General features: G+C 38.3%; 2 protein-coding genes across 5 annotated transcripts in view; both read right to left on the bottom strand.

Annotated features, from left to right (window-relative positions):
• The window catches only part of tbc1d10aa (TBC1 domain family, member 10Aa), a 17687-nt gene extending 10629 nt beyond the window's left edge, over positions 1–7058 (bottom strand). The window contains exons 1-2 of one of the 2 annotated variants that reach the window (XM_027151562.2): positions 6911–7058; positions 5875–6183 (exon numbers count right to left, since the gene is read on the bottom strand). In XM_027151562.2, the coding sequence (XP_027007363.1) occupies positions 5875–6062 (188 nt within the window). In that variant the 5' untranslated portion in view covers positions 6063–6183; positions 6911–7058. The remainder of the gene's footprint in view (positions 1–5874; positions 6184–6910) is intronic. The other variant, XM_027151563.2, reaches the window with a different exon arrangement.
• Positions 7059–7724: 666 nt separating this feature from the next.
• Positions 7725–14493, bottom strand: myl7 (myosin, light chain 7, regulatory). 3 transcript variants are annotated; one of them, XM_027151204.2, is made up of 8 exons: positions 14251–14493; positions 11235–11348; positions 10860–10958; positions 10621–10696; positions 9745–9849; positions 9068–9146; positions 8932–8980; positions 7725–8187 (listed from the first exon to the last, which is right to left on the bottom strand). In XM_027151204.2, the coding sequence occupies exons 1-8, from the start codon at positions 14251–14253 to the stop codon at positions 8083–8085; spliced, it is 630 nt and encodes a 209-aa protein (XP_027007005.2). In that variant the 5' UTR covers positions 14254–14493; the 3' UTR covers positions 7725–8082. The 3 variants fall into 3 exon arrangements, with proteins under 3 accessions (XP_027007005.2, XP_047656069.1, XP_027007003.1); XM_047800113.1 differs by lacking the exon at positions 11235–11348 and having other exon boundaries at positions 14251–14485; XM_027151202.2 differs by lacking the exon at positions 14251–14493 and having other exon boundaries at positions 11127–11276.
• Positions 14494–15310: the final 817 nt, after the last annotated feature.

Here is a 15310-nt window from a genome sequence, read left to right as displayed (position 1 = left end):
ATTTATTATCGAACGGCTAAATTGCAAAAATTGCCTTGACACGTTTGAGTAAACGATACCATAGATCGTACAACTTTTTCCTGTAACACCGCTAAAGCTTATTTGAGAACGCAACCCAATACAATGATATTTTGAAGCTCACCACATCCGCCCACGTACTAATCAGTGCCTCGATACGCGCACGCACGTGGCTCAGACAGGAATTCGCAGCACTACGCTGTTGTTTGGCGCAAAGTCGTCCTGCTGGTTTCGTTTGTTCTTCTTTATCCACGTTTGAAATATACTGGAAGTGTGTAACAAGTTTCAACAAACTCACCAAGACGAAACCGAGTCTGTATTCCTGTTTGGTCTCTTTTTCCTTTTACCATTTTTTTTTAATTTGTGCGTGTCTAAAATGATAATAATCCTCCATATAATCTGAAAATGAGATTACATTTTGTTCTGTCTGCTAAAATGTTTATACGCGAGTCCCTGTTATTACGGCACAGACGTGGACGCTTGTAGTGATGTCTGTTCTCCTGTAATCGGGAAAACAAAAAGCCTCACAAATTTGAACATCTTATGATGAATATTTCCTGTTCCTAATGCGTTAATCAAATAAAATTACAGTTGAGGCTGATGACCTCTGAGAACTCATAATTATGATTCTCTTTCTTTATCTGATTAGTCAGTAATCTCTGGAAAATTGTCCGTAGTGTGTGATTGTGTGTGTATGAGAGTGTGTGTGTGTGTGTGTGTGTATCCTGACTCGATGCCCGATGATGCCTGAGATAGGCACAGGCTCCCCGTGACCCGAGAAGTTTGGATAAGCGGTAGAAAATGAATGAATGAATGATTATTCAGTAGCTCATACAGATTGCACTGCACACGTTAGCTAAAACTAACGAAGCCGCGATCTAACAAACTCATCTGAACTTTGAAAGTGCTACATGACCATTTCACGCCTTTTCTGCTATGTCTAAAAACACTTAGTAATGATAGTGATGAACACAATAAGCAAAATTCAGTGATTATGCAAATCGAGACACTGAAATCCCTCTTATATCTAAATGCCAGCAACCGAGCTCACTAGCTAACCAAAAGTTTGAGATCTCCTAGCATGGTCGAGTTTCACAACCCAAAGCTAGATTTATATCAGGAAGCCATGTTTATTAACTTACATGTGACGCTGTGACAACACTGTTCTTTTACCTGTTCCTATTGGCCTGTCTTATATATACTGTACACGCAGGCTTGAGTTTTTAAGTAGTTAATTAATCTGATGTTTTTTTACAGAGCTAAAAACTTCGAATCATGACACAAGTACGATGCTGATCATCTGATCGAGAGAAAAAAAGAAAAAAAACTTGTCCTACGGTTTTACTAAAAAAGATGTCAAATCTTACTACAGGGTTTTCCTTTTTTTTCTAGGTGAGTACATTTGCAGTAAGGCAGAACTGTGAGTATCAGAGTAACGTGGAAATGATGCAACATATAAAGAGAGGAAAAAAACAAAACAGGGGCCAAAAATCTGCTAAATCAGAACTCGAGTAAATCAGGAAGGAAAGAGAGAGAATGCAAACTTTGCTTTTCCTTTCAAGCAGGTAATGAATGCTTTTAGAAAAATCAGGATAGGGTTTGAACCGGAGATTCGCTCTGGCTTATAGAGACGGTTTTTGTGTGTGTGTGTGTGTGTGTGTGGGAGACCTCGGGGCTTCGAAACGCCCATAAACCAGAGCAAACAGGAAGCATGGTGTCCACTCAGCATAACAGAGCCGCCTGATCGACTATTTCACACTCCGGCTCCACTATGTGCGCTGTACATAACTCCAGATTTCATCGTTCTGTATTTAAAGTCTGATCGTACCATCTGGGACCTGTGAGAGGACTGAGAAGTTCCAAGAAGCACGAACTTTACCCCTGGATCCAAATATTATTCCAATCTCAAGACACCTTCCCCACAAGACTGACATTTCTTTGACATTTGAATGATTTGTGCCTTTGAAGCTCCGCCCCTAGGAAATAAGGAGAAGCTGTAAAGTTGGGTGTCTATAAAATCAGAGACAGGAGCGACATCGAATCACAAAACAGGGAAGCACGATTCGCTGACTGTCACTGAGCAACACAGATTTCTCTGTTTGGGTTCAAGCTTTAAATCGAATTAAAAGTTCCACTCGTTTTGGTTCTTCATTCATTACTGACACACTTGGCACGACACCCAGTGCTTCTCCTTCTCGGAGGGTGAGGCTAATGTGAGGCGTAATAAGTGAATGCTCGCTTAGAAAAAACATCACAGGGTTTCCGTTCGACTTCCTGCGATGATTCAGAAGCACATATGGTCATCGTTGGCCCTTGAGGGTGTGTTCGGGGCTTAAACGAACTAAAGCCGCTATACAGACATGTCACGCAGGCGTCGAGGTAGCGGATGGGTCTTAACAGAAAACAGGCTCGACCTGACAAACAACTGCACTGTTAGAAAGAGATTTCCTACCCTAAACATGCACCTGGCTCAGGAATCAAAGATCACGAAAACAAACATTACGGTATCTTCCTCTTGCTTCCAATAGTGCACAATACCCTGATCCCTCAGAGTTTAAAATCACGCTCTTACCAAATAAAGAAACATCTAAAGTCGTTGATAGGGTGACGTTTTTCACACAAAGATGTTTAGTTAAAAAAAATCAGAGATATCTTCAGGATGGACGATGTGCTGCCTTTGTATTTTCTTGTTAATTAGACACATTCGCTATCCGACTTAAGAGATAAGAACAGAAGCTAATGTGTTTGGTGAATGTTATGCAACTTTAAATGTAACTATAAACCTCTATCAAAATGTACAATGTCTTTCTTGACGTTAAAACCGTTACTTCACAAATTGACAAACACGCAGCCGCTGATTATTTACGTAATATTGAGTCAAAAGTAAGTCTCGAGTCATGAATGTCAAGTCAAAGTCGAGTCGAGTCTTTTTTTAAATATTTGTCAAGCAAGTCTCAAGTCTCAAAATTGCGACTTAAGTCTGACTCGAGTCAAGTCATATGACTCGAGTCCCCCATCTATGGAATAAAAGACTCATTTGACTTGACGTGATAAATTATATTATAATATACATTTTACTTAATAATTGTCAAATTTTTTTTCCAGATATCGTTAGTGAATACGGCCAGAACGAACCTCCTTCTGAAAACACTCACTCGCTCATTTTCTACCGCTTATCTGAACTACCGGAGGAAACCGGAGTACCCGGAGGAAACCCCCGAGGCATGGGGAGAACATGCCAACTCCACACACACACAAGGCGGAGGCGGGAATCGAACCCCCAACCCTGGTGGTGTGGGGCAAACATGATAACCACTAAGCCACCGTGCCCGCCCTCTGAAAACAGATTTATATAATTTTATATATCCTTCATATTTTTTTTTTAACATATACATCTTCTAAATCAGAACAATAAAATGGTTGAAATGTATATTTTGTATTTGCATCAGTATCTTTGACTGTTTTAACCTCATAGTCTAACAGGAGCTGCTTCCATATTTTCCCTTTTGATGTGAATATGAAAAACTTGCCTAATTAAGAAGCTCTGACTCAGTGCCATAACTTGCCTACTAACTCGCACTTGACCAGAGAAGTGGAAATAATCCACGTGGTGTTAATCTCCACAGTGCTGAAACGGCACTAAATACACAAGCAGGCGTGTAGCTAGTTAGCGGATTGCGCTCGGAAGGCGGACGTAAACACGACATCCGGCTCATAGAGAGAGAGAATGACCCGTAGTTAGTCTCCCGGGGGTTTCTGCACTTATCTCTGAGCGCATGACTGCAATATGTAAGCAACTGGCTTTCTTCCCTTTCTTCCTCCAGACCACACAGACACACCACGGCCTGTGCTCGTAATCATTTATACAGTGTACTGTGAGATTCAACTCGCAGTACTCGTTTTGCGGCGGAAAACGCTGAGCTCCGGTTTAAAACATTTCCACCAAGAATTTAATGTCTATCTGATCACGTCCGTCGTTTCTCGCTTGCCTTGGCTGACTTGTCTGTCACTGATAAGGAAAACATAGATTCCACTGTCAGTAATTGACGTTGAGCAGCTTATCACTCTATTGACTCAGCTAGTCTCCACAGTGACCAACATCCAAAGACAACGACACATTAGTGAAGCAACAGGCAAGAAACTTCTAATCGAAAGTTTACGAATAACTGTAATAATTGTCAATATAACAACTGTCGATATACGCTCATCGGACAGAGGAACGCGTCTGTGCAATTATCTAATCGGCCAGTCGTGTGGCAGCGGTGCAATGCATAAAATCATTCAGGTATGAACCAGCAGTTTTGAGTAATGTCACATCAACCATCAGATGCTAGATCAGATCAGCTGGCTTGAGTAGTTCAGATGATCTCCTGGGATTTTCACTAGTGTTTTCATTAGAGCTTAATCAGAATGGTGCAATAAAGAAAAAGCATCCAGTGAGAAGCAGCTTGGATGATGGGAGAGATTCACAAAGATGTTCTATGGTACCGTCTTGTGTAAAACTAATCAAGTCCAAACAGGGATTTACATTTACGTTTCAGGACATTTAGCAGACAATCTTATCCAGAGTGACTTACACTTAAGGGTTAAGGTCCTTGCTCAGGGTCCAAGCAGTGGCAGCTTGGTGAACCTGGGAATCGAACTCATGACCTTTTAATCAGCAGTCCCGCACCGTAACGTCTAGGCTATCACATCCCAGAGATTAAGACTAAACGTGCTGATTAAAACTAAAGTTGATAGTGCGGTTTGAAAGTTTGGATTTTACATATTTTTCATTCCGATCAACTGAGGTGTTTTATGCTGAGAATGTTGTCTGACGACGCAAAACAGATCAGTATCAACGTATCGACCGATACCTCACAGCTGACAGCAATGCTGCAATACAAACAGCAAACGAAATCAGAAAATCAAAACTACATGAAGAAGTAATTCAACAAAACTTGCAGTACTGCCATGATGTACACTGACCTGCTACAAAGGGAGTCTGGGAGAGCTTTTACTAGTGTACCCTTCCTTACATGTGAATCGACTTTTTAGTGAAATCTTAAACCATATGGATTAAAATAAAGCGTTGACGTTTTATTTTTATCATCAGAGGAACAGCTTGTGGGACACATGCTTACTTGAGTGCAAAAGTTTGCACACCTTGAGGACAAAACTAAGACGGACCAAACTGTATTTTGTCCCAAACAACACAGTTAATGTGCTTCAGATGTAACAAAAGAACATATATGTGCGAGTGTGGAAGTGATAGCTCAGTCGGAAGGTTGCGAGTTTAAATCCCAGGACCAGCAAGCTGCCGCTGTCGGGCTCTTGAGAAAGGCCCTTAACCCTGAACTCCTCAGATGTATAAATGAGATAACCATAATTTGCTCTGCATAAGGACACCTGCCAGATGCTGTGAATGCAAGTTAGAGTATTGATAGTGAGATTTGCATAACGATCTTTTTAGTTATTACTTATAAATAAGAATTACTCATCTGCATAGCAATCTTTCCTGTTTATTACAGCCTCCACCCTGTTAACACATTTTCTGGAAGGATTTTGAATTCTTGAAGTTCTTTTTTCATCCATCAGTGCTTTATTGAAATAACGTTTCGTTAACGCGAGACTCTGCTGCTTTCCAAGTTTTTCATGAAACTTTGTATTGAGCAACACATCCATTCTAGGCATACATCGATCAGCATGGACGAGTAGATCGGGGGAAGGTCAAATCCGATCTGACGGCCATTCTGCAATACTCATCCCTAATATGATTATACAGAAAACTCTGTAAACTCTGTAAATCGTAGATATTTACTCACAACTTAAATAATTACTTGTGTCTTTATCCTGCAAGTGATATGTCATACTTACGATTCGGCCGAATACTTCTGTGCTCCTCCGATAAAGCCATACTTGTCTGTCTCTCTGTAGCCTGGCATGCCATTGATCTCGGAGTCAGAGCCCAGAGAGCTTTCTCCATCGTCTCCAAAATGACTGCCCTCCGTCTGCAAGCTCACCGTGTCCAAGCTCTGATCTCCATTCTCATCATCAGCCATCATTACGCTCACAGTTTAGGCCATCAAATTTTATCCACAAGAGACAAGAGACCGAATAAATCCGCAAACTCCAGGATGCTATGCGTACAGGAACGTGTCTGATATCCACAGCTTGCATATGTTACTATGAAATAATTACAGTGACACGTTTTAGAAGATTTTACAGTAGAGTATCTTGTTATTAAAAATTATTTTTAAATGAATTCTATTTTTTAAATATTTTTGAAAATTTAATTTGGAATTCTTTTTTTAATGTTTTGTTTATTTTTTATTTTATTACCAAGTATTTTTAAATCACAATTAAAACCAGGTCCAAACAATATAACTTTTACGTGTATTAAACTAAATATATTAACAAAAAAACTTTCAGTAAAAATTAGTGTTGAAACTCAAAACGCTTATAATTTTACACTTTAAAAGTAAAACGTATAAAGTTTTTAGTTAATAGCGACATTTCAAGCTTAGCGTATAACTTTTCCTGTCAAAAAACAAACTGTCAGATTTTTTTTTACAGCTTTTAGCAACATGCTAACCAGAAAAAAAAACTAGCCTAGCGACGTGTCATTCAATGTAACGTTAACGTTAGCCGAGTAGCTAAGATGATCTCGTTAGACAGCTATAGAATTATAAATAAACACACATATATATATTTTATTTAAAAATAACGCCGTAAATATTCGGCATGCAGTATTTTCCCAGATACACAAGCTGTTTAAGTTGTCATGTTATTCTTTCAGCTCGAGCTAACGAGCTAACTTTATCTAGATGCTAAAGCTTAGCATGCTAACTACTTCCATTCTATCAAAACACAAACAGCGTCTCGTCATCTCAAAATAAACAGATATAGCTACCGAAAGTTTACTTTAAACTTCCCGTGGTGAGCAAATATATACGATAAATCCAAAAAACGCCTTCCATTAGGAGAAAGTAGCCCCGAAACGTCATATTATATGCCACAAGAGTTTTTTTTTTCACACCCACATTATCTAATGTCCCACCTCCTGCTCTGGAATTGGTCAATGCTCTAAAAAAATGCTTAGTTCTGATTGGCTAGATTATAAAACACTCTGAAAAGAAACGCCAATTGGACAGTTCAGAGGCTTAAGCCTATGAGAAGTAGGCGGGATTTACGGAATGTGGGTGGGAAACGTAACCGTGCCAACAGCCTCAAAAAAGCGTTTGACAGATATGCGCATGCGCATTACATTGCTGCTTGCTTTAACATATCGCATTGCGTAAAGATTGTTTTGTTTTTTAATATTAATTTTTAAAACTCTTTAAAGAGACACGTTTAAGGAGAAACTCAAGATGTGTTCGAAAATGAAACTCTTTAAAAACTGACTTCACTCTGACTTACAGCTTATTTTCTTGAATTAAAAGCGGTCACGTGCTGCCATCTAGCGAAAATCAGCATGCTTTTATAAGATCTTATAATATTTACATTCATACTTTTAATTGTGGCATCCAAATAGACGATGCGTTGTACTTTCCTATTAAAAGGTGCTCATGTAAATGACCCAGTGCAATTATACTGTGTATTACTATTGGCATGTGTCTGCACCAATCAAATTAGTATAACTAATTGTTGTATAATAAGGCAAAGCAAATAAAAAACATATATATAAAACTTTATAATACCAGAAGAACAAGAAATACAATATTATATGTGTGTTTTTTGGGGTAAATGTTTATTGACAGAATATAACAACTGCACTTAGACTTAAATTATAATTGAATTTGGACTTAATGGTTTTCAGTCAAAACATGAGATTCTTTTCTGTTATAATTGCATATAAACTATAGATGGGGTAGATAGAGATTAAACTGGAGAAAGTTGGAGTATTCCTTTAATTCTGATTATTATTATTATTATTATTATTATTATTATTATTATTATTATTATTATTATTGAAATACTGCTCTCCTCTAACAAACGCACACAGTGTCCACACTAATTTCACCTTTTTTCATCCAACAGCCAGTTCAACATATTCAAGGTTCATCTATGTTATTTGTATTTTCTTTACGATTCCTCTTTCTCATCCCCATGTGTGATAATATAGCAAAGAGATTTGTAGTCGATATTCCCAGACACGTCGATCGGGGCCAAGGAAAAAGCCTGTTCCACCTGGATAAGATATGAAGAAATACAAAACCCATTACAATTTCTTTTAAAAAGAAGAAATTATACTGTAGCTGTTCTTCCATTACAATTTCTTTTAAATAGAAGAACAGCTACAGTATAACAATCCCCTGTTGAGAGTCTCTGCACTCATAACTCTACTGTTATACCTTTTGACACAGGTAGTAATAAATACCATGTCAAAGGCAAAGCTGCTCAGCAACTGCTATATCGAGCATAAAGCCAGCAATTTGATTATTTATACCTCTTGCAAGCATAGTAACTGGCTAAACAATGCAAACATGTCAGGTATGTCCACTTTTCACTTTATATAATGTCGAATCACATACCTGTGCTGCTGAATCACTAACTATAGGCAGAATAACATTAATTCTAGTAAAATGAACAAAAACTGCTTTTAAAATGATTTACTTTATAAAATACAATGCAAATAATAATACAAAAAAGGTTTGTCCTCAATGAGATGAAAACGGCACACAATGTGTTGACTTATGCATGTAATTTGGACAATTAAGAGGTTTTTTCACAGGTATTTCCCAATTTTGAGAAAAATATAGATGTTTTTGTCTTATTTAACCCTCGCATTTTCCCCCGTCACTATGCTCACATAACTTAGTTTTTCAGTTGCCTAGCAACAGTGTACCTTAAACTTTAACCAATTAAGTGCTAAATGAATATATTTCTAAGACAGCTCCAAAGTTGGCTATGAAACCATGAGAACAAACAAACCTCTTCTGCTGTGAACTTATCTGCCTGGTTCATCAGAAGTCTTCTGAACCTGAGATGGGGGAAAATATCTTGTGAATTCTTGACCTTCAAATTTAGATAGAAATAAAAGTTCTATGATTTGTCTATGCACACTCACTCGTCCTTCTTGACAAAGCCGGTGCTCTCGGGGTCGAAGAGCTTGAATGCGTTGAGGATGGTGTCCTCTGGGTCCGTACCTGTACAAAGAAATGTTGGTCAGCTCGAGATGAGTCCTAATGGTCATTTACATACTATAATAATCAACATTTAAAATTATCAGCATGAAATAAGTTTAATTCGGGGGTTTTGTGTAACTGAGGTAAAAAAAAAATAAAATAAATTGACACTAATAATAATAATAACAATAACAATAACAATAACAATAACAATAACAATAACAATAACAATAATAATAATAATATACTATATATAATAATATTATATATATGAACAGTTCATAAACAGGAACTTCTGCTTAATAATGACTGAACTGTAAAATGATGCTGCTGAGAGAGAGAGAGAGAGAGAGAGAGAGAGAGAGAGAGAGAGAGAGAGAGAGAGAGAGAGAGAGAGAGAGAGAGCACGTTTACCGCAGCTATATCATAAGTGATAACAACAAACTTTTTTGTCTCTCGAACATTTCACAGCAATAACTCCATCATTAAGCTGTGTTATTTCATATTTGGTCTCTCGTCTGTTGTGTTATTCTTTATTTAAACATTACTCACTTTATTTGAACACCACAATAAAATAAATGTTTTTTGTATTCAGTTTAAAATGGCCAAGTTTTCATACCATTAAGTTTTTCTCCAAAGAGAGAGAGGAAGACAGTGAAGTTGATGGGGCCTTTCCCCTCTGCCAACATGGCATCCAGTTCCTCGTCGCTTACGTTCAGTTTTCCTTAGAGAGGACGAAAACAAGAGAGATAACGTTCAGGTTCTTTATTTGTTTAAATTGTATATCTTTGTTTTTTTTAATCTGTCAGTAGAGCAGACGTTATACATGTCAATGATTTCAGTATTCTTAAAGGAGAAGTCAGTGATTTTGGCAGAAATTAGCAGAACTGTAGCGTTCTTAAAATCCACACGTTTTACCTGAACGCCTGATTGTAAACTCGTAGGTAAAAAAGTTAAATGTTCTTCATTCTTCAAAATCTTAGCTATTTCCTTTAGTTCTTATCTTCAAACTCAGACATTAATGATATCTGATATTTTAACTTTTGACATTGACACAACAGTGTTATCAATACTGAATAACCTGAAACATGATCATTAAAACCCTTCAATTAAATTTAAAATGATGTGACATATGATTAAGTATGGTGACTTATACTCAGAATTTGTTCTCTGTGTTTATACCATCCAAAGTGCAGGGGGGGGGGGGGGCAGTTGCCTTGCTCAAGGGCACCTCAGTCGTGGCCGGTCCAAGACTCGAACCCACAACCTTAGGGTTAAGAGTCAGACTCTCTAACCATTAGGCCACGACTTCCTTATCATCATCGTGTAAATATTTTATTTCTTTGAAAAATCACTGAATCTTAATCATTTAGAGAAAGGTTTATAACATAAAACAATTTTGTTTTTTACTTTTCACTATTTAATTCTTTTTTTTTTTTTTTTTGCTAAAATATTTTGTATGTAAAACTTAAAATTTAACAATCTAATATCATACCTAATTGTGCATAAGTCTCCTTCAGGTCTGATTTCTTAATCACACCATCTCGGTCCTGATCAATGCAGCCAAAAGCCTGTAAATAAACCCATGATAATATATATTTATATATAAATATATGTATTCTACTGCACGGTGTGAGATTAAAATAGAATACTAAATAGCCATAACATGATTGATATTTTATATTTGATTGACGATTTATAAATCATGATCATATTACGGTCAATATGCTTTACCTCTTTGAACTCCTGAATCTGTGACTGCTCAAACATGGCGAAAACGTTAGAGGAAGCTCGCTGGGTGTTCTTTCTCTTCGCTGCTGTTTTCTTACTCGCCTGTTAAAAGGAAGCAAAGATTTAAAACACAAAGCATTGCAATTCTATTTATTATAGAGTTTGTGAACAGCAGTTTATTGCGAATTTGTAGAAATACAATTTTCAATATTTCATGTCATTTCATTTTCATTTGTTGTTGCTATCCATTCTGGGATAGTGCAGGCTCACCATGTCTGCTGGCTCCTTGTAGTTCTGTGTGTGTGTGTGTGTGTGTGTGAGTGTGAGCGTGTGTGTCCGGGTCTGTGGGAGCTGATAGGGGCTTTATGTATAGCTCACCTTATCACTAAGAGCTTTATAAAAAGAATTCAATGCTACTTTCAGTCCCCTAAAAAGGGCAGTTAGAGGGTCCCTAAAAGAGCAGTCGTGATAAGGGCCCAAGTAGCTGGATTCCTGGGGTTAGAACAACAGAGAGAGAGAGAGAGAGAGAGAGAGAGAGAGAGAGAGAGAGAGAGAGAGAGAGAGAGAGAGAGAGAGAGAGAGAGAGACTTTATATTACACTTATGTTACTATAACCTTGATGCTATAAAAACAATTGCATTTTAAATTTAACTTCTCGTCTTCTACATACTTTAGATTTTATACCTCAATACTAAATAGGACAAAAGGTGTTGATTAATGTTCTATAACAGCAGCCTTGGCAGTAGTGCTGGCTTTAATTTAAGTACATTTTTTTTTTAAAATGTTCATATTAATACACTTGCTCAAATTCATTCATCAAATTCATTAATTAATTATTTTTTTTTTAAGATGATATTGCTGATGTATGTATGAAGCCTTCTGTAATGAGATGTTTATTTCCCATTTATGGAAGGAGTTTCCAGTATCAGCACTTTAATTAACTCCACAGGAAAGTCTTCAGGAAAGAAGATACGTTCGAGTTTGTCTATAACATGACACGCTGTAGGTTTTGTCTTCGTGACTTGAAGAAGAAGAAGATGCTGATTAGGGAAGATCTGTTTAAAGAGTTCCACAATATTAAAGGTAAATATAAATAGTTACAATTGTACAAAATCACAAAAAAAAGTAATGGTTGGCAAAATAATTGTGTATAAAAGAAGCAAAACATTATGGGCATGTGCTGTTCATGGAGAATAATTAGCACTGGGGTGGTACTGTAAGAGTCATTCTGCTTTACACCAGGCTACATCAATATCACACCACACCATTGTTGATTATTTTCCCTAACAGCATACCTCTGAGTGGTTTATTCCGTACTTAGTGTGCTGAAAATCATGTCAGTCTTCTGTTTATACCACTACAGCTTTACCCTTTATGGAATGATACAAGAAAACAAGTTCTGGATCAGCGCAGTGCAGTGGTGGCTCAAGCGGTTAAGGCTCTGGGTTCAATCCCCAGCACTGCCAAGCTCACACTATTGGGCCCTTGAGCAAGGCCCTTAAACTTTGTTCCAGGGGGGCTGTATTATAGCTGACCCTGTGCTCTGACCCCAACCTCCAAAGTTAGGATATTCATTCATTCATTTTCTACCGCTTATCTGAACTTCTCGGGTCACGGGGAGCCTGTGCCTATCTCAGGCATCATCGGGCATTGAGGCAGGATACACCCTGGACGGAGTGCCAACCCATCACAGGGCACACGCACGCAAGCACGCACGCAAGCACGCACGCAAGCACGCACGCAAGCACGCACGCAAGCACGCACGCAAGCACGCACGCACGCACGCAAGCACGCACGCAAGCACGCACGCACGCACTACGGACAATTTTCCAGAGATGCCAATCAACCTACCAGGGGAGGAAACCGGAGTACCTGGAGGAAACCCCTGAGGCACGGGGATAACTCCATACACACAAGGCGGAGGCGGGAATCGAACCCCGACCCTGGAGGTGTGAGGCAAAGGTGCTAACCACTAAGCCACCGTGCCCCCCTAAGTTAGGATATGTAAAGTAATAATTTCATTGTGCTGTAATGTATATACAGTATATAATGATGACATAAAGATTTTTAAGATTTTTAAGAATCTTAAGATTTACAGTCTTGTGGAAATCTCTTCCTTCATCGCACTGGGAACCAAATAAAGACAACATTTCTGTAACATGCCAATAAAATGAGTGCATCCTTTAACGATTGAAACAGATCTGGACTAATGTCTAATCATATGACCATTGGCAGTGATGGCTCAACAGTTATGGCTCTGGATTACTGATCAGAAGGTTGGACTTCAAACCCCAGTGCTGAGACCCTACTACTGTTGGGCTCTTGAGCAAGACCCTTAACCCTCTCTACAGGCTCGCTGTATGTATTTGTGTTAATTAAAGGCTTCTGCAAATTCTGGGTGTTTTTTTTATTTTCATTATTTTGTCTTAATCTCACACTGTACTCTATATTTTATCAGACCTGGTTGTGTGCGTTTCTTTTACTCTTTTACTCTGAAGAGTTTCCCCTCTTCTTCATCGAGTTGGTTTCATCACTTTACACAGGAGCCTGCGTCAAAGCTAAAAATAGGATTTGCTCTGGACGATTCAGTAGTTATGGTTTAGCAAACGGACAAACTGGTAAAGACTGTGCTAGAAATAAAACCTTTAAAAAAGAGACGCTTACAGATAACAGTGACATCTGGAAGACAAGGCAGACTCTTAGCGAATGGAATAGAAGTGCTGGTCTCGGGTTGTTGAACCTTCTTAAACTGACCGTATGCAGAGTGATCTACTGTTCCCTGGCCATCACATACAGCTAATCTTGTTCCAGTATTAGTTGGAAATTTCCACTCTATGGTTTAGGTCTTCTCCTATCACTCTCCTCAAAAGATAAGCACCTGTCTGTAAGATGCTGTACATGGAACCATACGATATCTTGTCTCCTGTCTCATGAAATAGTTCCTAAAGTTTTACAGTTTGTCATGAGTAAATATGACAATCTGGAATCCACTTTCTTTATTATTATTATTATTATTATTATTATTATTATTATTATTATTATTATTATTATTATTATTATTATTATTAGTAGTAGTAGTAGTAGTAGTAGTAGTAGTAGTAGTAGTAGTAATAGTAGAAGTACAAGTGGACAGTATTTCCTTTCTCTTTCTTCGAGATTGAACTCCAATCAAATTGACTTTTTATAAATCTACTTTATAAAGCAATTCTCTATTAGAAACGAAACGGAAAGAAACTTGTAAGTTACTTGTAAAACCTTAGATTTAGACAAAAACTGCAATTGTCCATCAGTTTCCTTGTTGAAGCAAGGAAGGCTTGGTGGTTTGTTGTTGGTGAGTACATGAGTACAGAAATAGTTTGAAAGGAAATTTGTAAAAGTTTTAGTTGTTTCTAACCATCTTCGGTTTCCGGACGTCACGCAGTTGCACTCCAGTGTTTTTCTTCGCTAATTTTGCCCCATTTAGCAAATCCAGCTGGCCACTTTACCCCAGAACGAGGTAAGTGTTTTCCACAAGCAGTGCGCAGATTCAAGCCTTGACCTCAGCCGACAGGGTTGCCAAGGCGACCATAGAGGGGGCCAGGTCTGTGACGCTTCTGACGAATTCTTAGAAAAGGGTACTTTGGTGTTGGCATAGTGACCAAGGTGAAAATTTATGAATGAAACCAATTTATTTGGAGAAGTCTGATGAAATATCGATGTCAGTTGTTACCACCTGGGTCATCAACATCAAGGATTACTGTAAATATGACGACATGAGTGATATAAAACACTGATGCAACTATGGAATTGAAGTGTTGAGGAGTTTCTGAAGGCTGGAGTAAGGTTCCTGCGATGTGATAGAGGATCCACCTGCACAACGATGATGCACTATTAGAAAACAGGGATCGGGAATCACACCGAGTGGACTTTATTCTTGAGTAACATAGGAGTTCTCCATGTACCAGACAGCATGTTGAGTGTCACTGTTTGTTGAAGATGACAATCGGAGCAGAGTAATTGTCACAGTCATCACTAGACAAACTTCCCACCTGATACACAGATTGAAATGACTGATGTGAATCTCCTTTGGAAAGTGTCGCACCCATGACTGTACAGAGATGAACCTTGGCACCATGGAGAAGGTAATGCAGAATTTCTCATCGTGATGAGTACAATCATTGAGACCTCCAAGATCTCGGTCCTGGAGCTTATGTTATTGTTTGTGTGGAGTCTTACATAATTGTTCTCAACGTGTCTTAACAGGTTTCTTCCGACTTCACAAAAATGTGCCTGTAGGTGGACTGGTGATTCAAAATTGATTCTGTGTGTGTGTGTGTGTGTGTGTGTGTGTGTGTGTGTGTGTGTGTGTGTGTGTGTGTGTGTGTGTGTGTGTGTGTGTGTGTGTGTGTGTGTGTGTGTGTGTTGTGTGTGGTGAATTAGCATCCCACAGTCTGTATGGGAAGATGAATGAACAA

The sequence above is a fragment of the Tachysurus fulvidraco genome, chromosome 14, assembly GCF_022655615.1.
Source record: "Tachysurus fulvidraco isolate hzauxx_2018 chromosome 14, HZAU_PFXX_2.0, whole genome shotgun sequence".
NCBI classification, from domain to species: Eukaryota; Metazoa; Chordata; class Actinopteri; order Siluriformes; family Bagridae; genus Tachysurus; species Tachysurus fulvidraco.
This window is presented reverse-complemented; position numbering and strand designations above follow the sequence as displayed.

Bases quoted from the DNA above. Each gene is read 5' to 3' on its own strand.
- myl7 (XM_027151204.2), bottom strand. The intron at 8,981-9,067 runs GTGAGTGTGCAT...CCCCCATCTCAG, and splicing joins GGCTTTGTCAAGAAGGACGA to GTTCAGAAGACTTCTGATGA. The intron at 8,188-8,931 runs GTTTGTTTGTTC...TATCTTATCCAG, and splicing joins ATAAGTTCACAGCAGAAGAG to GTGGAACAGGCTTTTTCCTT.